General features: G+C 37.1%; 1 protein-coding gene and 1 non-coding gene across 2 annotated transcripts in view; one reads left to right on the forward strand and one right to left on the reverse strand.

Moving 5' to 3' along the window:
• The window catches only part of CYLC2 (cylicin 2), a 160,270-nt gene extending 157,308 nt beyond the window's left edge, over nucleotides 1-2,962 (forward strand). The window contains exon 5 of the mRNA XM_055579748.1: nucleotides 1,688-2,962. Coding sequence (XP_055435723.1) covers nucleotides 1,688-2,962 — 1,275 coding nt within the window. The remainder of the gene's footprint in view (nucleotides 1-1,687) is intronic.
• A 19,182-nt stretch (nucleotides 2,963-22,144) lies between these two features.
• LOC129651880 (U6 spliceosomal RNA) lies at nucleotides 22,145-22,246 on the reverse strand. Its single transcript, XR_008714383.1, has one exon. It is a non-coding gene; the product is annotated as a U6 spliceosomal RNA (small nuclear RNA).
• Between the last annotated feature and the right edge of the window lie 271 nt (nucleotides 22,247-22,517).

A 22,517-nucleotide genomic window follows, 5' to 3' on the forward strand; every position in this document is an offset into this window, starting at 1 on the left:
GAAATGAGACTAGTCCAACTGTGCAATTGGATTTTACAATTCAGTTGGATTCAGTTCACATGAGGCTTTTAAATAGCATACTGGACCATACATGTGTGTTAAGTTGCTTCAGTCATGTCTAACTCTTTGCAACCTTATGGACTGTAGCCCACTGGACTCCTCTGTCCATGAGATTCTCCAGGTAAGAATACTAGAGTGGACTTCCATGCCCTTCTCCAGCGGATATTCCCAACCCAGGGATCTAACCTCCATCTCTTATGCCTCTTAAATTAGGAGGCAGATTGTTTACCACTAATGCCACCTGGGAAGTTCATGAATAGTACAGTTAAAGGTAATTCAATTCTACTACTTGGAGAAAGTAGATATATTTTATTTGCATTTCACTGTATAAAAAGTATTCCCATATTTTCTATCAAATATTACTTCAGCAATTCCACATTACAGAAAATATGTATCCAAGAAACATAGAAATCTGTATATCCTAATGTTACATTTAGTATGAACATTCAGAAAATATTCATCAGCTGGAGATATCCCCTTATTAGAATCATGGAGTTACATCATACACTGAGAAAGTTTCAATGCTTTCCCATTTCCAGAAATATATAATTCAGAATTCTGAGCATTAGAAGATTAATATTTCCCAATGTTTCTGGGATCATCATGGAATATGAAAAATTTCAAGAAAAATTTTCACAAAATGATGTATCTTCAACTCTTATTGATGTAACCCAATTTCTTCTGTTTTTTCATGTTCTTTTTCTTTCTTTCTTTCTTGTTTGTTTTATCATTCATTAACATTCTTTCCAAAATTTGTTATTTTTGCAATTAAGTTTTTAAAAATATTTGACTATGAGTTGAAAACAGAATACACCATTCTGCAGAAACTAGTTGTCAATGAAAGGTTATTGCTTTCATTATTGCAGGTTCTTAGCTGATGTTCAAATTATATCTTGTCAAGGAGAAGAGTACCAGGCTTTTAATTTTAACCACAGGTAGCATTCAAACTTCCAGAGACCTTGAATGTGACAATAGAGACCAGGATATGCTTGAACATGAAACTCTTAGATATTAGAGAATAATTAGTTCTTGAGTTAGCATAGAAATGGAAAGTGGGTAAGATATTCCAACAAGCTTTAAGAACACAGAGTTCAAAAAAAAAAAAAAAAAAGGTCTCTCATGATTGTGAAGAGAGCTTCTGATACGTCATTAGAAAATGGATGTCTCTGAGAATTTTAACATAAATCTTGAGAGAATTATGAAGGTCCTCTAAATTAAAATTAGCCCTAAGATGAGGTATGGCTGTCCTTTAGTACAACAAGGAACAAAATTTTTTAAAAAGCACAATAAACTGTGCAAACTACCACTTATCTGCTTCCTTGGTGGCTCAGAGGTTAAAGTGTCTGCCTGGAATGCAGCAGATCCAGGTTTGATCCCTGGGTTGGGAAGATCCCCTGGAGAAGGAAATGGCAACCCACTCCAGTACTCTTGCCTGGAGAATCCCATGGAGGGAAGAGCCTGGTAGGCTACAGTCCATGGGGTCGCAAAGAGTTGGACACGACTGAGTGACTTTTCTTCCTTTCCCAAAATCTTTTCATGGTCAAAGTTGAATGCATTCAATATCTGGTAAAAAGGGCTGTGTAATTCACACACAAGTTGTTCATCATTATTCTAACCCATATTTCAGAAATATGATGCAGAGAAGTTAAGGGGAGATCGTAAACAACCTTTATGGATGCACCGTTCTTTAATGAGAATTTCTGAGAGACCATCTGTTTATTTAGCTGCCAGGAGTCGGCATCCCCAGAAAGAAACTCCTCCCTCCCAGGAGGATGCTAAACAGGCAGCAAAACCTTCATCTCCGATTGTTAAGAAAAGTAAAGAAGACAAGGACAAATCAGATTCAGAAGCAGAGTCCATAGTTTCAAAGGAAAAACCCAGGAAACTTTCAAAAGCTAAAGAAGAGAAACCAGATGAAAAGAAAGATTTAAAAAAAGAAAGAAAAGATTCAAAGAAGGGCAAGGAATCAGCGACAGAATCTGAAGATGAAAAAGCAGGTGCAGAGAAAGGTGCTAAAAAAGGTAAAAAAGGTTCAAAGAAGGGCAAGGAGTCTGCTACAGAATCAGAAGGTGAAAAAGGAGATGCAAAGAAAGATGACAAAAAAGGTAAAAAAGGTTCAAAGAAGGGCAAAGAGTCTGCTACAGAATCAGAAGGTGAAAAAGGAGATGCAAAGAAAGATGACAAAAAAGGTAAAAAAGGTTCAAAGAAGGGCAAAGAGTCTGCTACAGAATCAGAAGGTGAAAAAGGAGATGCAAAGAAAGATGACAAAAAAGGTAAAAAAGGTTCAAAGAAGGTCAAGGAGTCTGATTCAAAGGCAGAAGGTGATAAAGGAGATGCAAAGAAAGATGACAAAAAAGATAAGAAAGGTTCAAAGAAGGGCAAGGAGTCTGCTACAGAATTAGAAGGTGAAAAAGGAGATGCAAAGAAAGATGACAAAAAAGGTAAAAAAGGTTCAAAGAAGGGCAAAGAGTCTGCTACAGAATCAGAAAGTGAAAAAGGAGATGCAAAGAAAGATGACAAAAAAGGTAAAAAAGGTTCAAAGAAGGGCAAAGAGTCTGCTACAGAATCAGAAGGTGAAAAAGGAGATGCAAAGAAAGATGACAAAAAAGATAAGAAAGGTTCAAAGAAGGGCAAGGAGTCTGCTACAGAACCAGAAGGCGAAAAGAAAGATTCAAAGGATAAGGAAGGGAAAAAAGATCCAAAGAAAGCAGGTGAGAAAGGTGATGAATCAAAGGACAAAAAAGATGCAAAGAAGAAGGACAGTAAAAAAGAAAAGAAAGATGAGAAGAAGCCTGGTGAGGCAGAAAGTGAGCCAAAGGATTCAGCCAAGAAGGATGCCAAGAAGGACGCCAAGAAGGATGCCAAGAAGGATGCCAAGAAGGATGCCAAAAAGGGAAAGTAGGCCTTGGATGATAATTCAAAAGCATATTTGATGAAACAATTTTAGTAGTCTGAAACTGCATCTATGAGTGGAAGTTGTATCCAAAGAATTAATGACATAATTTGTAAAATGTGGGAAAGAAGAATTCAAAAGATGGACTCAAAAAAGCTTCATTAAAAAAAAATAAGGAAAAACATTAAAAGGGCTTGGAGGTTAGTTACAAAATATTTGGGGAGATGAGGATTCAAAGAAAGACCCCCAGAAAGATTCAAAAAGAATATTCAAATAAGAAAGTAGAAGTTAATGATGTTGAATCTATGGATACAAGGAAGAAACAAAATCAACAAAGGAGTAAAAAAAAATCATGGATACAGATGTTGAATACATAGATTTAAACAACTTGAAGTTAATACCCACAGATTTAAATAAAGAATCGTAGAAGTCGGAGGGGAAGTCAAACAAATTTCATAAAATCTACTTTCAAATAAGCACAAATACAGCATTCCTAAAAAAAAAAAAAAAAAAAAAGAAAAGAAAAAAAAAGGAAAAAGAAAAAAAAAATTACTGCTTTTTTGTGAGCCTATACCATCTCTGAAGAATAACCAGCCACAAACAAGTTGATGGATATTGAATACTCTGCTTCCAAGACAAGATAAACATACTTGGTAAGTTAGTTTTGCTTCCTTTTAAATAAAATAAGATTAAAAATCAATTGAACTAGCTTAAAGGTTTGAGTTTAAATTTATAATTCTTATAAAATCTCTGTAATCTGATTAGATTTTTACTAGATTTTCATCAGGTTTGAACATTTTCATAAGAAATATTTAAGAATGTAGTGGTGACACCACATGAATGAAGGTTTTTAAAGTGCCAGTCGAAAGGTTAAGGGAAGCAGAATTATTTAAGGTGAGGGAGAAGAGACTGGTTTATGATATACAACATAAGTACTTACCAAAAATTTTATGTATTTGATTGTTTTAACAGAAAATGGTGGCCAATTTCTCTCCATTTAAGGAATGACGTAAATCAAAATTGTCCAAATTACAAATGTGAGTAAATTTAAACGAGAGATATTGATTCTTGATAATCTGATAAATACATATATAAAAACAAATGAACCAGAATTAAACCGAGTTTAGCAGGGGCTTCCCTGATAGCTCAGTTGGTAAATAATCCGCCTGTAATGCAGGAGACCTGGTTTGATTCTTGGGTTAGGAAGACTTGCTGGCGAAGTGATAGGCTACCCACCCCAGTATTCTTGGGCTTCCATTGTGGCTCAGCTAGTAAAGAATCCTCTTGCAGCGCGGGAGACCTGGGTTCGATCCCTGGATCAGGAAGATCCCTTGGAGAAGGAAAAGTCTACCCATTCCAGTATTCTGGCCTGGAGAATTCCATGGACTGTATAGTCCACGGGGTCACAAAGAATCAGACATGAATGAGTGACCTTCACTCACTCACTAGCAGAGTGAAAATACTGCCATGATATTATTTTCATGTGCAAATAGTTAACTTTATAACTATATTAAATTCTCTTCTATCCCATGAATCTTATTAATGTGAAAAAATTAAGAAGCAATATAAAACAAAAGTCAAAACCTTGGACTTGCCAATTAGCGTCAATTAAATCTTTTTTTGATTTAAAACATACTCTTTCAGATGAACTCAACAATGTTGCAGAACTTGCTTCTCTCCCCTTTCTTATTCCCAATATAAACTCTAGATCTAAGATAAAGCTTCCCCTTTAATATTAAAGGAAGGGTCTCCGATTCCATATGCACTCAAAAGCTAACTTTCTATTAAGAGTGAAGTATAGTTTCTTTGCCTGTTCTTAAAATATTGGCCTCTGTCCCCATATATCAACTACTCAGGGGTTAATGGCTGTTGTAGCTCATGGTCTTCCAGGTGGTCTTACCTTGCTGATCTGAAACAATTGTGATGGCAAACAGTTGAATCCTGCCCCGTTGGTCTCCTCTCCCCCTTCCAGGAAACTCCTCATTCTCCCTCTGCTTATAGTAAAATCCTGTGTTCAGATATTCAACCCTTTCTGAAAATATTAGCATCAGTCTGAAAATTTAGGAAAACATTTTAAAAACAAAATTTATTGAAGTGTAGTTAATTTACAATGTTGTATTAGTTTAGGAAATCATTTAAAGTCTCCCATTTACCTCTAAAAATACCTTAAAATTTTCTAACATAATATTCAAAAGTCAATTTTAGATTCAAATTTAATATCTAGTGAAAGAACATCTGAATATTTGCCTTTACCATTCTACTGAACTGCACCAAAGTCATCAGGAAACCTCCATATAGCCAAATCAAACAGCGGTAGATTTTTATCCTTACAGCTTGTCTCTTTTCTATCTGTATATTTCCCTGAGTTATCCTATCCATTCAAAGGGATTTATAGATCATTCTTACACTGTTGAATCCTGCATTTTAAACATAGTATTGATTTCTCCACTCAACTCCAAATTAATATATCCAAATATTAAATTAAAGCATCTACATCACTCTCTTCCAGGCAACTCAAAATTGTTTCACTTAGTTTCTCAGTCATGCCTGACTCTTTTGCAACCAATTGATTGTAGCCCACCAGGCTCTTCTGTCCATGGGATTCCCCAGGCAAGAATACTAGAGTGGGTTGCCATTTCCTTCTCCAGGGGATCCCAACCCAGGGACTGAACCAGCACATTCTCCACTGACAGGCAGATTCTTTACTGCTGAATGGTACAGGAAGCGCATCTCAATTTTTTTGTTGTTCAGTCACTAAGTTGTGTCTGACTCTTTGTGACACCGTGAACTGCAGCATGCCAGGTTTCTCTGTCCTTCATTATCTCCCTAAGTTTGCTCAAATGTCCATTGAGTCAGTGATGCCACCCAACCATCTCATCCTCAATGGTTGAGATGAAATCCTCACCCCTTTCTCCTCTTGCCCTCAATCTTCCCCAGCATTCCCCCTAATGTGACTCTTCTTTGCATCAGGTGGTCAAAATATTGGAGTTTCAGCTTCAGTATCAGTCCTCCCAATGAATATTCAGGGTTGATTTCCTTTAGGATTGACTGGTTTGATCTCCTTGCTGTCCAAGGAACTCTCAAGAGTCTTGTCCAGCACCACATTTGAAAATGTCAGTTCTTCAGCGCTCAGCCTTCTTTATGGCCCAACTTTCACATTCATACATGATTACTAGAAAAACTACAGCTTTGACTATATTTGGCAAATTGGTATTTCTACTTTTTAATACATTGTCTAGGTGATTTGTCATAGCTATTCTTCCAAGGAGCTCTTCATTTTCTCAAATTAACATTTCCCAAATAGAACCCTCCTGTGGTTCTCCAAAATTTCACCAAATCAGTAAATGACAGTGGTATCTAATCTGCTGACTCAATCCAAAATTTATGGGTCATTCATAATTAATTTTTCCTTTTATCCTACTTATTAATTAACAAATTCTTCCTGATTACCTCCAAGATAATGGAATTGGTCTTTTCACTGCATTTCTATCACTTTCATACTAGAAGTCCAATTAGCTATTATAACTCTGTTGGATACCTCCCAAATTCCACCTAAATGTAGGGGAAGCCCCCTCTATCATGTCTCACCACTATGCTGTAAATCATTCTTAACAAAAAGTCATGATGTTTCTCCATTACTCAAACTTCCGAGTGTATTACCATCACATTAAGCATAAACTTTCCTTCTGCTCTAGGTTATAAAGTCTTTAATAATCTGACTGCTCACTACTTCTCTGCCCTTTTGTATCAAAATTGCCTAGAATGGTCTTTTCATACTGGATTTCTTTCTATATTTAACTATACAGACCAGCAAGGTTTTTAGGCTTCACACTTGTTTCCTCTGCTTATAACACAAATCTCCACACACTTCACATTGTTGACATCTTCAAATTAATTGTCTTCAGCTTAAACTTTACCTGAGTGTTTTAAAATAGATTTTACTTTTAGAACAGTTTTAGGTTTACAAAAAAATTAATCTGTGAGTACAGAGATTTCCCATGCATGCCCTGAACCCACGCATGCATAGTTTTCTCCATTGTCAACACCCCTCACCAGAGTAACACATGTTACTACTGATGAACCTATATTTATATATCATTATTACATAAAACCAGTAGTTTACCATTGGTGGTGTACATTTTGTGGGTCTTTAAAAATGCATAATGACACATAATAGTTTCACTGTCCTAAAACTCTTCTGTGCTCTGTTGATTCATCTCACTGTTGCCCCCTACCCCTAGCAACCAATGATCTTTTTACTGTCTTCAGAGTTTTTCCTTTTCAAGAATATCATATTGTTGGAATATTAATAGCTTTTATTAGACTGGCTTCTTTCATCTAGTAATATGCATTTAAGATTCCTCCATGTCTTTGAATGCCTTAATAGCTCATTTCTTTGTAGTGCTAAATAATATTCTATTACCTAGAAACACCACAATTTGTCTATTTACCTACTGAAATGCAGAAAGAAATGACAATCCACTCTAGCATTCTTGCCTGGAGGATCCCATGAACAGAGGAGCCTGGCAGGCTATAGTCCATGAGGTCGCAAGAGTCGGATACAGCTTAGCGACTAAACCACCACCACCACCACCTACTGGAAAATATATTAGTTGATTCTAAACGTTAGCAATTATGTATAAAGCTACTATAAACATGCATATGTAGATATTTTTATAGGCATAAATTTTCTACCACTTTGGGTAAAAACCATGGAGCAAATTAATGGATTGTATGATAAGAATGTTTAGTTTTGTAACAATACTATATTATATACTTAGAAATTTGCTAAAAGGTTAGGTCTGTATTTATCATATTAAAAATGGTAACAATATATAAAGAAGGTGAAAGGAAACTTTTGGAGGTATGAATATGTTTACAGTGAAGACTGGTGTGATGGTTTCTAAGATATATATTTATCTCCAAACTCATAAAGTCATCAAGGTGTCTACATTAAATATCTATAGCTTTTTGTAAGTCAAAAAGGTATGTGTGTATGTATATATGTGTATACATACAGATATATACATGTACAGGCTCAATCCCTGGGTTGGGAAGCTCTCCCAGAGAAGGAAATGACAACCCACTCCAGTATTCTTGCTTGTAAAATCCCACAGACAGAGGGACCTGGCGAGCTACAGTCCATGAGGTTGTGAAGAGTTGGACACAATTGAGCGACTGAGTCAGACACACATGCATGTATATGTACTTTACTTATTACACATGCTCATATACACACATACACAAAAGAAATTTGAAAACTACTTTTTATAGTGAACTTCACAGTTCTGCATTCCCACCAGCAATGAATGAGAGTTACTCTTGCTCTACACACTTCTTAGCATTTGGCAGCATCAGTGTTTTGGATTTTGGCCATTCTAATTGGTGTGGTATCTCATTGTTTTGATTTGCATGTCTTCCAAGACACACAGGTGAGAACCCTTTCATATGCTATTTGCAATCTATCTTCTTTGATGAGGTCAAGGTTTTGACTCATTTTTTAACCAGATTGTCTGTTTACTTATTGTTGATTTTCAAGAATTCTGTGAATATTTTTGATAGACATTACTTATCAGATATATCTTTTTCAAATATTTTCTCCCACTCTGTGGCTTATCTTTCTATTCTCTAGTCAATGTTTACATAAAGCACAGTTTTTAAATTTGTTTTAATGAAGTCTAGCTTATCAATTCTTTCTTTCATGAATTTCTTTGGTTTTGTATTTAAAAAGTTATTACCAAACCCAAGATTATTTAGTTTTTCTCTTACAGTCTAAGACTTTTAGAGTTTTACATTTTCTATTTAGGTCTGTGATCCATTTGATCCAGACATGTTTCTCTGTAGATCTTTTTGTCCTTCACTTCCCTGTCACCCAGCTACTTCTCTCCTCTAACATTCTATATTCTTCTGTGTAACATATATAACCACCTGTTGTCTGTCTATATCCATCAATCTATTTTATTTGTTTTCCAATGTAATTTATCTTTAATCTATCTACTTCTCTCTCTAGTCAAAATCATTTATTGCATTCTTCCTGTTTTCTTGATAAGAATAAAAACTTCACCAGGGAAGGAAAATTATGGGACTTATTTACTGCTGTCTGTAGTATACAGTGTATACTACACTGTACATGAAGTATACACTCAAACCATGTGTCTGGTAAATGAATGTGTCAGTTTGAGTATCTACTTGAAATTACTTACTTGGGGTAGGCATCTCCAAGATCCTAAACTGAAACTTATGACTTAGAAAAATCAAACTAATTCTCCAATTGCTATTTAGCTCACAAGGATATGGCCTAATCTCATTTGATAAGATTCCTCTCAATGTGACTATCAGATCAGATCAGATCAGTTGCTCAGTCGTGTCCGATTCTTTGTGACCCCATGAATCGCAGCACGCCAGGCCTCCCTGTCCATCACCAACTCCTGAAGTTCACCGAGACTCATGTCCATCGAGTCAGTGATGCCATCCAGCCATCTCATCCTCTGTCATCCCCTTCTCCTCCTGACCCCAATCCAATGAGTCAACTCTTTGCATGAGGTGGCCAAAGTACTGGAGTTTCAGCTTTAGCATCATTCCTTCCAAAGAAATCCCAGGGCTGATCTCCTTCAGAATGGACTGGTTGGATCTCCTTGCAGTCCAAGGGACTCGCAAGAGTCTTCTCCAACACTATAGTTCAAAAGCATTAATTCTTCGGTGCTCAGCCTTCTCCACAGTCCAACTCTCACATCCATACATGACCACAGGAAAAACCATAGCCTTGACTAGACGGACCTTTGTTGGCAAAGTAATGTTTCTGCTTTTGAATATGCTATCTAGGTTGGTCATAACTTTCCTTCCAATGAGTAAGCGTCTTTTAATATCATGGCTGCAGTCACCATCTGTAGTGATTTTGGAGCCCAGAAAAATAAAGTCTGACACTGTTTCCACTGTTTCCCCATCTATTTCCCATGAAGTGATGGGATTCACTCTCAAATGGTTAGCTCAACTTAGAAGTTATGTTACCTAGTTTCACACCCTTCCTGTTTATGATCTGGCAAAATAGATTAGAATTAAAAAAAAAAAAAAAAAGGTTTCCACTACATAGAAACAATTAAGGATCATATCCCCTCCAAATGTAGTATGAAGAAAAAGTACAGGTTCAATTTTTTGAGTCATTACTTGTAGCTCTGATTTCTAACCTATGTAATTAATTCTTCTACAAGGGCTACTGGTATCACCTAAAAACAACTATACTTATCAATTTAGACTCTGATCTATAGCAGAGGCTCTTGGTTTTTTCCTAATTCTATATTTTATGAGCCAAATGTGGACTATGAGTTCTGTTAGAAATATATGGAAATGATAAAAAAATAAACCTGTAATTCATATACAAAAAAGGCTTTTGGCCAGTAACATAATAAATATAATATATATTAAGAAAACTCTTCAATCAATGAAGATTATACCTGTTTCTAAATATATCCAGTTTTCTAACTTTTAGTCATTTGCTTTTTCTTTATTTCTAACAATAAGCAGCAGCAGAGATGATTGATTGTTTAACTATGGGTTGTTTCTGTAACCCTTATTGACCTTGTCTCCTACTAAGGCCAAACAGGAAGTGAAACAGGATGGGATATCAATTCAAATGGAGAACTCCATGTATAGGACAACATTCGTCTCCATAATCTTGACATATGATTCAATTCTCAATTTTGACTTTTCATCACACAGTTTGCAGGGGAAGATTGTCTTCTTCTCTTACTGGTTAATTTTTCTTGAGTAAAGTTTAGAGCTGTAAAATTGAAATCCAGATATTAAAGAATTGCTACTTTTGTAAGCTTGTGATCAGTGGATATATGATTAAATCATTGAGATGACTTGCAGTGATGGCTAAAGATTTTCAGTATGACTAAAATCACATTAGCAGTTACTGTTTAAAAGAAAAAGGAAATATTATCTTTAGCAATGTATATGTCTGGAAAAAAATACATAATTTCTCTGGCCTCCTTGTGTGGAAAATTAAGGTAGTACAATAAATCATTCTTTAGTCATGTTTGATATTTTAGAATTCTATAGATACTCCACAATATGCTTCATTACTTGCAATGGTATGAATATTTGCAAGGTGTTCCTGGTTTGAAGATTTTTTTCTTCTCTGTGTGTATATGTGTGTCTGTCTGTGTTTATGTAATTTTTTCAATGTTAGAGAGCAAATACAAATGTTAAAAGTGAATATCATTTAAGATTAAATTACTGATTGACTTTAATTGTTTGTTTTATGTAAGAGAAAACAAACATCACAGTATGCCCAATATAAAATACCCACTTATTTTCTGAAATAATAGATTTTAGATATTACCAGTTTCCTTCAATTTCACTAAAATCACTATTATCAATAATTCTAATACAGGAATAAAAATCAATAGTAAAAAGGAGGGGGATTAAGATGGCAGGGTAGGAAGACATAGAGCTCACCTCCGCATAATATGCAACATCAAAAATACATCTATAGAGACAGTGATGGCAAATGTGCACAGTTTCAAAAACTAGAAAAGGCAAGGAAACTGAGGCTCCAAAAAAGAAAGCTACTGTGCTGACGTGTTGATTTTTGCCAGTGAGAACCCTGTTGGATTTCTGACCTATAGTGCTATCAGATAATTCTCCTGTGGGACTTTCCATAGAAGGGAAAAAAGATGTTTTTATTGGATTTTCTATGAAGTGGTGAGTTAGAGCTTGCATCTCAGTCTATGGATCATCAGCAGGAAGTTCACTGACTGAGGTTTGTGAATAAATGTTCTACATAACATGAAGACAAAAGACACCATTTTAGCTTTAGTTCTAAGAGCAGACCCTGACATGAGGACTTGGGTGATGCTAGGAAACACAAATGAAGAATGAAGAAAGAAAATCAGGGAAATGAAACACTAATGAGCAGATAATCACTAAGTCCCCCTCTGGAACTTTTGATAAGCCATGGAGAACACATACCGGGACCTTCCTACAGTGGAATGGCAAGTGAAAATGAAAGTGAAAGACACTCAGTCGGTGGCAGACTCTTTGCAACCCCATGGACTATGCAGTCCATGGAATTCTCCAAGCCAGATTACTGGAATGGATAGCTGTTCCCTTCACCAGGGGATCTTCCCAACCTAGGGATTACACTCATGTCTCCCACATTGCAGTGGGATTGTTTACCAGCTGAGCCATAAGGGAATGGCAAGGCCAGGACATTTATCCTCTGATTCTTCTCTCCCACTTGGGGAAATAGATTGCTCCTCACTGAGTATTGCAGACTGCACTTTCCCACAATTCTGGGTTGTCCCTAATCAAGAGAAACCTGTAGTGCCAGAGAAAGTTCTGAAGCAGAGACTAAGAGATTCTGGTGTTTAAGGTAGGACTGTCAGTTTGCTAGAAACATCCACAGCTGTCTGTGAGCTCAGACGAGCTGAGAAGATAAGGGACAGCAGATCTTGTTGACAAAAACCAGAAAACTATACTTATGGTGGGAGAAAAACCTAGATGATACACACTTAAAATGATTATTTGGGGGGAACAAAGGCTTTACTTACTGTTAAAATGGGAATGGGCTTCCCTGGTGGCTCAGTGGTAAAGAATCTGCCTGCAGTGCTGGAACCACAGGAGACTGTGGGTTCAATTCCTGGGTTGGGAAGATCCCCCTGGAGGAGGAAATGGCAACCTACTCATCAGGACAATCCCATGGACAGAAGAGCCTGGTGGGTTACTGTCCATGGGATAGCAAAGAGTCAGACCCAACTGAAGCGACTGGACAGGTATGCACAAAATGGGGATGACAAATGAATTCCAACTCTCATACCATCTCTGATTAACTGGATGCACAGTGCTATGTTGAGGAGGATTCTCAAAAGGCTTAGTAGGATATTGTATCTTGATGGAAATGGAAGAACAGAGGGACAGCATGTGGGCCATGTATGTGCCATACTCTTTAAAGTAGAGAGTATTTTTATTAATACCATCACTGAATGTTATTTCTTTAATAAATTATTCCACAGATTTGATCTTTCAAAATGCACAGCATGTGAGGTATCTTTGGTCAACAGGCAAATTCTCCAATTAATGTTATGAATAAAACTGGGATAACTTCAAAAGCACAGTAGTTTGGGCATTAGCTTTGTTATTCTGCTACATGCTTCAAGTAAACATGATATTTTTTTCTCAGTTATACACAAAATCAGTCATGATATTAACCATAAGATACAAAACATATTAAAGAAAGACAGTGTTTAATAGTGTCAGTGCTTGGTCATAGTCATCAATGTTGGAACAATGAGGGGTGTTAATATATCAGTTCTCTTAGTAATTTTCATTAAACAATACAGTGTTAACAAATATGGATATGTTAATTAGTTAGATGGGAGGAATCCTTTCACAATATATATGTATATCAAATAACCATGATGTGTACTTTTGTCAATTATACCTCAATAAAACTGGAAAAAAAAATCCTTAGAGGAAAATGAATCATTAAATCAAGTGGGCAAAAAAAAATTATTCATCTGTCATAATATCTTAATGAGGAAACTATCACCATTTACTCTAAGACATTATTTGAACTTCAGACTCCAACAATAAGTACAATATCTCAACTACTTTTGCAACACAACTCAATTTCAAGTTCTATGGTTATTCCTAAGTGAAGTGAAGTCGCTCAGTTGTGTCCGACTCTCTGCAACGCCATGGACTGTAGCCTACCAGGTTCCTCCATCTATGGGATTTTCTAGGCAAGAGTACTGGAGTGGGTTGCCATTTCCTTCTCCAGAGCATCTTCCTGAACCAGGGATCGAACCCGGGTCTGCCGCATTGTAGGCAGACACGTTACCATGTGAGCCACCGGGGAAGTCCTGGTTATTCTTTAGTAGCCCTCAAATCTCATCTCCAGTAATGCTTAAGAGTAAAAACTACCATCAGGTCCTGCCCAAACCACTACTGCTAATATACCTGTATTTAGCTTCATCACAATGTAGCAATAGTAATATATGTATGTATATATATATATATACACACACACATATGATGCACACACATGTGGAATAATTCTCATGGAAAACTAACTGGAAACTGGCAGAAAAGCTCCAACACAGTCAAAACTGGCCTTTGTCAGTGTGTGCAGAGGGAGTTGGTGACCCAACAGTATGCAAAGGCTAACCACTGAATCTAGGGCAGAGAGCCCCTGGCATAGGACTCATTTAGCTACACAGAGGCAGCCTGGAGGATCTGGGCTGTTACAGTGGGAGGGTGGCAGTCATTGTCGGCACACTCAGAAGTACACAGTGGTTTGTCTCCCAGAGAGAGTACTCCAGTTCTGCTCAGTCCACACTGAAACTTGCTAAATCTGGGGCAGACAGGTCCTGGGAGAAGACTGCCACAGAGGCAGCCAAGATCTCAGGCAGCAGTGCAGTCGCCTCAATTCTTGCATAGCCACAACTCCAAACCACCAGCTCTAGGCCCAGACTACTAAACACAACAGCTTTACACTAACTAGATCTGTGATGAAAATAAAAGAGAAAGGTTTGTGATGGGGACTGCTTCTGAGCAGAACCATGGATACATACAGAGATGATTCATTGGTCCTGGGTGACCACACAGGCCTTACCTGCATTATCAGTCCCTCTTTTGGGGCAAAGTGCACACTCATGGGCAACAAAACCTGGTTGAACTTGACCCTCAGAGCTTCTTATCCAACAACTGGGGGGCAGACTTCACACCCAACAGGACATTGGCATATATAACAGAGAGGAAGCCCTGACTCATATCCTGCACAGGCTTCAGATAAATCAACACCAACTACACCCTCTATCAAAGAGATAATGGCCAGCACACCCTGAGTAAAGACAAGCATCCAGAAGAACAAAACAATAAAGTCTCTAAATTTTCTTCATGAAGTATACATATAAAGTTTACCTCCAAGGAAGAAGATATTAATATAAAACCTATAAGTATCCAAAACTTACATGAAGGTTTTATGGGCATGCATAATTTTCTTTTTACACAAAATGTGGCCTCATCAAGAAAGTGATAGTTCAGGGAAAGTATGAAAGCAATTTTGAATAAGGTATTATTCAAAATCCCTTTGCAATGTATACCTTTCTCAGGTAGGAAAGGAATAACTTGCTAAAATCTGGATCAATCTCTGCAAAAATGAGAGAGGGGTAATCATTGTTATAACAAATTTCTCTAAAGGTCACTAGTGAGGAATATCCTTCCACCTATATATTTATCTATCTACCCATCCATCCATCCACTGGCATACCTATCTACTTATACACCTACCTGTCTACCTACCTGCCATCTATCTCTATGGTCTGCTTTCAGTTATTTTAGTATTTTTGCATCATGCCTTGCTGTTTCAATTTTATTTATTCATTGGACAATAATTCACTAGTAAGTATACCAGATGGGCTTCCCTGATAGCTCAGTTGGTAAAGAATCCACCTGCAATGCAGGAGACCCTGGTTTGACTACTGGGTCAGGAAGATCTGCTGGAAAAGGGATAGTAATTATTGGGCTTCCCTGGTGGCTCAGCTTGTAAAGAATCCACCCACAATGTGGGAGACCTGGATTTGATACCTGGGTTGGGAAGACCCCCTCTAGAAGGGAAAGGCTACCCACTCCAGTATGCTGGCCTGGAGAATTCCATGGACTGTATAGTTCATGGGATTGCAAAGAGTCGGACATGACTGAGTGACTTTCACTCTCACTTTCACTTTCAAGTACACCAGATGGAAGAATTCTGGTTTTGGTCATCATTGAACATGGTATCTGGAGAAATCTAATAATTTATAAGAAAACACAGCTCTGATTTCAAGACTCTCCTTGTTAAATGATTCAAACAGAACTGCACTCAGTCTAATCTGGAGCCTAGTGTATTATAAAAATGAAATTGTCTATAAAAAAAAAAGTGCTTCCATAGGCAGTTACAGAACAAGTATATGAAACACATATAGCATGTTATGAATGAAAAATATTACTATGAGTAAATGTAAGAGGAAGGTATCTGGATAGTGACTTCTAGTTTTCTTACCAGATTGAGGTAGTGGGAGACAAATAACAGGAAATCTATTTGTAGTGCTGAATCTGTTTAAGAATTCATTTTATGGTTCTCAGAAAGTTATAATACATGCTATAATTTTTATATTTCCTAAGTTCTTGAATGCAAAAACAAATAGCATCCATGATAATTACACTTGCAGTTCTTACAGTTAGAAATAAAATAAGTTTCAGAGTGTGTGAGTGGGTAATAGTGACAGAACACTGAATTGTGCAACACAGTTTTGGGATAAAGAATGTTAAATCAAAAACATACATAAACAATGGAAATACATTTTTTAGAGAAAGAAGTAAAGATGTAATTTTATTCATACCAAGATTAAGTACCATGTAATATGTTTGGAAATCTAAGGATAAATCTAGAATAATAATCCTTGAGATATTTTCAACATGAATCATCTCTAAAATGTATCTCTTAAGTATTCCTTGGAGCATCTATGTGAGCATGTCAAGTGATATGGATTACTAGATTTCAGGATACAGCATTTCTGTCTCTGACTATCTATGGCTTTTAGAAGACATTCTCCCTACATCTAGCTATACACTTTCCCTATGCAGATTCTAACCTTCTAGTTTCACTTCTTGCTTTGCCCCAAATAACTGTATTCATTCAAATTTAAGTATGCATTAAACCACAAAAAATGGAAAGACAGAGACAAATCTCAATTGCTCAGGCCCAGTCCAAGCTCAGCTTTGGAGATAGAAGTGAATGACTGAGTGAATGGAAATCAAATGAAAACTGATAAAGAACTCAAAACTGGGCAAAGAGAGTGGCCTAAGATTGAGGGAAAGCAGCAATCTCTGGAAGCAGAAATTCATCATCATGGGTAGAAACCAGGTCAAACAATGGGACAGCTTTTCTCTTGAGTGCTTTGCCATGGGAAGATCATTGCATGCTGCTGCTCTCTCTCAGCAGAAAAATGGTGCAAAGCGATGTCATAGTTACTGTGAGGTGTTGGTAGCATCGGTGTAGGATGATTCTTCTTCTCCTGTCCTTTAATCCCTTGAGGATTAAAAGCCAGCTAGGAGAACAGCTCTTAATGAGTGTGGTTCCCTGAACCACATATTGGGAGTGAAGCAAAAGAGGGTAATCAATACTATGACTACGTGAAAAGTCTCCACCCATTAGGAGCCCTATCATGAACTGTATGAACTGGGTGAAGTGCATTAAATCTTAAATCAGTGCATTCTTACTTATCAATTATATTATTCTTATTCATGCTATTCATTTATCCTTCCCTTCACGATTTTAATAGAATTTTTGTATGTGCTAGCCAGTAACACCATTATTGTTATACTTTCTGCTTTTACTACTTCTAAGGACATTGCATGGTAGTTTAAGACTTTCTTTTCTTTTTGGTTTAGATTATTCTGTTATCTTATCCATCTCCAGTTAAAGACCTGACTGAAGCAAATTGGCATGCACCCAGCTTCTCATTAAATTATTGATTGTAAATTATTTTCTTGTGATCAAGTGAAAAAAGCTGCATGCTGATTGATTTAGTTGAATTAACAGGAAAAGTTTTCTTTATCTTAAATAAAATACCTTGAAATAGAATAATAAGATAATTAAGCATGAGAGATGAGGTCTTCTAAGCATAGCCCAGATAAAAGATATTTACATTAGAAAAGTCAATTCCTCTACATAAGAAATAAAAAGGAAATTATTGTTCTTGTTGTTGATTGAGATGGAGAGAGTGAAGCTGGCAGCTAGTGCTAAAGTTATCCTAAGTGGCAAGGGTAAAGTAGCGAAAAAGGACGTAAGAAAACCAGGAAAAATATTAAATTACCCTTTATGTGTAATGAAGATCTAATTTTAAGACAATCATGTTTAGTATATGTTTTTTTTTTATTGCCACATCTATTGTCATCATCTGCTGTCCCATATCTGCAATAAAAATCATTTCTACCATTATACTTGTTTTAATGATATTTATGGAGAATAAATGAAATGTTAGGAAATAATAAGAATAGAGAAAGAAATTTAAAATGAAATGTAAAGTGGGAAGCAGCTGTGAAACAAGTTTAAAAATGAATTATTAAAATACATCCTATTAATACTGAAAAACTCTCAAAATTCAAACTAATATTAAAGAGTTAGAAAATCTTAAGGTTCATGTGATTATAGTTATAGGTTTCTTATTTAGACATAAAGGATATAGACAGATTGCTTAAGGTTTGGTGTCATCAGAAATATATTTATTTCATAAAGAGTTGTTTAATTTTCAAGGAAAGCATGCTTTAGCTGTTGCCTCTAATTTAACTAATGAATTGATCTGAAAAAAATATAGTCATCAATTATATATTCTGTTTATCTATTCAGAAACTTCTCTTTCATGGCATTTTACTCTATTTATACATGTTTGAATGTAAGTAAGTATATTCAAAAAAGCAAGAGAGTTCCAGAAAAACATCTATTTGTGCTTTATTGACTATGCCAAAGCCTTTGACTGTGTGGATCACAATAAACTGGAAAATTTTTAAAGAGATGGGAATACCAGACCATCTGACCTGTCTCTTAAGAAACCTGTATGCAGGTCAGGAAGCAACAGTTAGAACTGGACATGGAACAACAGACTGGTTCCAAATAGGAAAAGGAGTACGTCAAGGCTATGGTTTTTCCAGTGGTCATGTATGGATGTGAGAGTTGGACTGTGAAGAAAGCTAAGTGCCGAATAATTGATGCTTTTGAACTGTGGTGTTGGAGAAGACTCTTGAGAGTTCCTTGGACTGCAAGGAGATCCAACCAGTCCATTCTGAAGAATATCAGCCCTGGGATTTGGAAGGAATGATGCTAAAGCTGAAACTCCAGTACTTTGGCCACCTCATGCGAAGAGTTGACTCACTGGAAAAGACTCTGATGTTGGGAGGGATTGGGGGCAGGAGGAGAAGGGGATGACAGAGGATGAGATGGCTGGATGGCATCACTGACTCGATGGACGTGAGTCTGAGTGAACTATGGGAGTTGGTGATGGACAGGGAGGCCTGGCATGCTGCGATTCATGGGGTCACAAAGAGTCAGACACGACTAAGCAACTGAACTGAACTAAACTGAACTGAAGGCTGTATATTGTCACCCTGCTTATTTAACTTATATGCCGAGTACACCATGAGAAACGCTGGGCTGGAAGAAGCACAAGCTGGAATCAAGAGTGCTGGGAGAAATATCAATAATCTCAGATATGCAGATGACACCTCCAATTATGGCAGAAAGTGAAGAGGAACTACAAAGCCTCTTGACGAAAGTGAAGGAGGAGAATGAAAAAGTTGGCTTAAAGTTCAACATTCAGAAAACGAAGATCATGGCATCTGGTCCCATCACTTCATGGGAAATAGATGGGGAAACAGTGGAAACAGTGTCACACTTCATTTTTCTGGGCTCCAAAATCACTGCAGATGGTGATTGCAGCCATGAAATTAAAAGACACTTACTTCTTAGAAGGAAAGTTATGACCAACCTAGATAGCATATTGAAAAGCAGAGACATTACTTTGCCAACAAAGGTCCATCTAGTCAAGGCTATGGTTTTTCCAGTAGCCATGTATATATGTGAGAATTGGACTGTGAAGAAAGCTGAGTGCTAAAGAATCGATGCTTTTGAACTATGGTGTTGGAGAAGAGTCTTGAGAGTTCCATGGACTGCAAGAAGTTCCAACCAGTCCATCCTAAAGGAAATCAGTCCTGGGTATTTATTGGAAGGGCTGATGTTGAAGCTGAAACTCCAATACTTTGGCCACCTCATGTGAAGAGTTGACTCATTGGAAAAAATCCTAATGCTGGGAAGGATTGGGGGGTGGGGGCAGGAGGAGAAGGCGACTACAGAGGATGAGATGGCTGGATGGCATCACCAACTCGATGGACATGGTTTGGGTGAACTCTGGGAGTTGGTGATGGACAGGAAGGCCTGGCATGTTGCAGTTCATGGGGTCTCAAAGAGTCGGACATGACTGAGCGACTGAACTGAACTGAACTGAATTGAAGTATATTAAAAACATGTATTTTTCTAAACTGGCATGACCAAATATCAGTTGGACCCTCCTTTAGCTTTTCTAGATATAATTGACAAATCTTTCTTAGAATTTATATAGGAAGGATATATTTGTCTTCTAGGGCTTCCATAGTAAAGTATCACACACTGGGTAGCCTAGTCACATCAATTTATGTTCCTACAGTTCCAGAAGCTAGAAGTCTGAGAGCAAGGTGTGTGCATAGTTGATTTCTTCTGAGTCATCTCTCTTTGGCTTGTAGATATTCTTGTTATTCCTATTTCTTCATATGGTGTTCCATCTGTGTGTGTGTGTATCCTAACCTTTTATAGGAATATCATTCATATTGGATTGGGGTCACCTTAATGACCTCATATAACCATAATTACCTATTTAAGGTCCTCTATCTCCAAACCACATTCTGAAGTACTGGGGACAGGGATTTCAACACATGAGTTTAAGTGCATATATAAGACTAGCTCATTTTATAGTTTTAATTACTCAAATCCATAAGGTAGTAGGTTTGGAACTTACAACTGCAGTAGAGGAATTTGTACTTATTCTTTTGGTATAAATTGTTGTCCCTGGAGATAAACTTTAGTATCTTACTAGATTCTGGTCTTATATTTCAGGACTGCCATGAAGATGTATTGAAAGTTCTACCACACATGAAGAGTCTAATACCCCACTCATTTGATGATTTGCCAGCTCAAATTTTGAAAGAACATACTGACCACAATGGTGAAAATATCAATTTTAAAAAAATCTACTCTCTGTATTATGTGCATCTATTTCCCTATTTTCCTGTGTGTTCTGACCAAACTTACAACTAGCACACAGTTGCATGTGGCTTCTGTTTTGTCAAACTATTAAACCAGTCTTACTTAAAATTATATTTCTCTCTCTCTCTCTTTTTTTTTTCCCCTACTGGTCTACCTTGACTTTGCCTTCAGCATTTGCTCATCAAGACTGAGATATGAAAGGATCCTGATCTTCTTCACCATATGATTCCTGTATCAGAAATTTCAAAATGTCCTTCAAGTTTTGCAGTTATGTATTTGACTTTATTCTCAACACATTCTCTAATTTCAACACTAAATTTTTCATTTTTTTTCCTCATGTAATTTGTGTTGGTTCCCATAAATTTGAAAATTTACACTTTTATTCTTCCACAAAATTCCCATCCACAAGGCTTATTTCTAGTTGGGAATTTAGGGATTCCCACCTTCTCAAAATGTTAGTACTCAGGTTCTTAATTTATAGTTTACCCTCTAACACATAACTTACAGTTTGAAATTTAGCTAATGAGTTTTGTGACATGTAACCCTTACAGTTAACTCAAAATTATCATTTGTTGTTGTGTTAGTTCCTAAGTAATGTCTGATCCCTTGTGATCACATGGACTGTAGCCCACCATGCTCCTATATCAATATGATTTCCCAGACAAGAATACTAGAGTGGGTTGCCATTTCCTTCTCTAGGGGATCTTTCCAACCCAAGGATCAAACCCACGTCTCCTGCAGTGCAGGCAGATTCTTTATCATCTGAGCCACCAGGGAAGTCTCAAACCATTATTCAGTTCAGTTCAGTAGCTCAGTCGTGTCTGACTCTTTGTGACCCCATGAATTGCAGCATGCCAGGCCTCCCTGTCCATCACCAACTCCCGGAGTTCACTCAGACTCACGTCCATCAAGTCAGTGATGTTTGTTTTTCTGGTATTGAGTTGCATGAGCTGCTTATATATTTTGGAAATTAATCCTTTGTCAGTTGTTTCATTTACTATGATTTTCTCCCATTCTGAGGGCTGTCTTTTCACCTTGCTTCCCTGGTGGCTCAGAGGGCAAAGCATATGCCTGCAATGCAGGAGACCTGGGTTCGATCCCTGGGTCAGGAAGATCCCCTGGAGAAGGAAATGGCAACCCACTCCAGTACCCTTGCCTGGAAAATCCCATGGACAGAGAAGCCTGGTAGACTACAGTCCATGGGATCACAAACAGCTGGACACGACTGAGTGACTTCATTATAGTTTCCTTTGCTGTGCAAAAGTGTTTAAGTTTAATTCAGGTCCCACTCATTTACTTTTGTTTTTATTTGCATTACTCTAGGAGAGGGGTCATAGAGGATCTTGCCTTGAAAAAATATTAAATGATTCATGAATTTGTGCTTCATCCTAGAACGGGGGCCATGCTAATCTCTGTATCATTCCAATTTTAGTATACGTACTGCCAAAATGAACATTTTCTTTTCTTTTCTTTTGATGCAAGTGCCTAGCTTAAACTTTGATTGCTGAGGCAACCACTTCAAGGACTATCTACTGCCAAGTCAGCTATCTAGAATAAATACATCCCCAGAAACTTGACTAGATAAAGTACCAGGCCACCTCTCAACACTGAGGCTTATTTTTTTTAGAAATCCTGGTTGATTTCCATAACTGATAATTTGGGCCACTTTTTATTTTTCCCCCACACTTCAAATTACCACTTTTGTTTTAAATTCAGCAATAGTGA

The sequence above is a fragment of the Bubalus kerabau genome, chromosome 4 (genome assembly GCF_029407905.1).
Source record: "Bubalus kerabau isolate K-KA32 ecotype Philippines breed swamp buffalo chromosome 4, PCC_UOA_SB_1v2, whole genome shotgun sequence".
Lineage (NCBI taxonomy): Eukaryota > Metazoa > Chordata > Mammalia > Artiodactyla > Bovidae > Bubalus > Bubalus kerabau.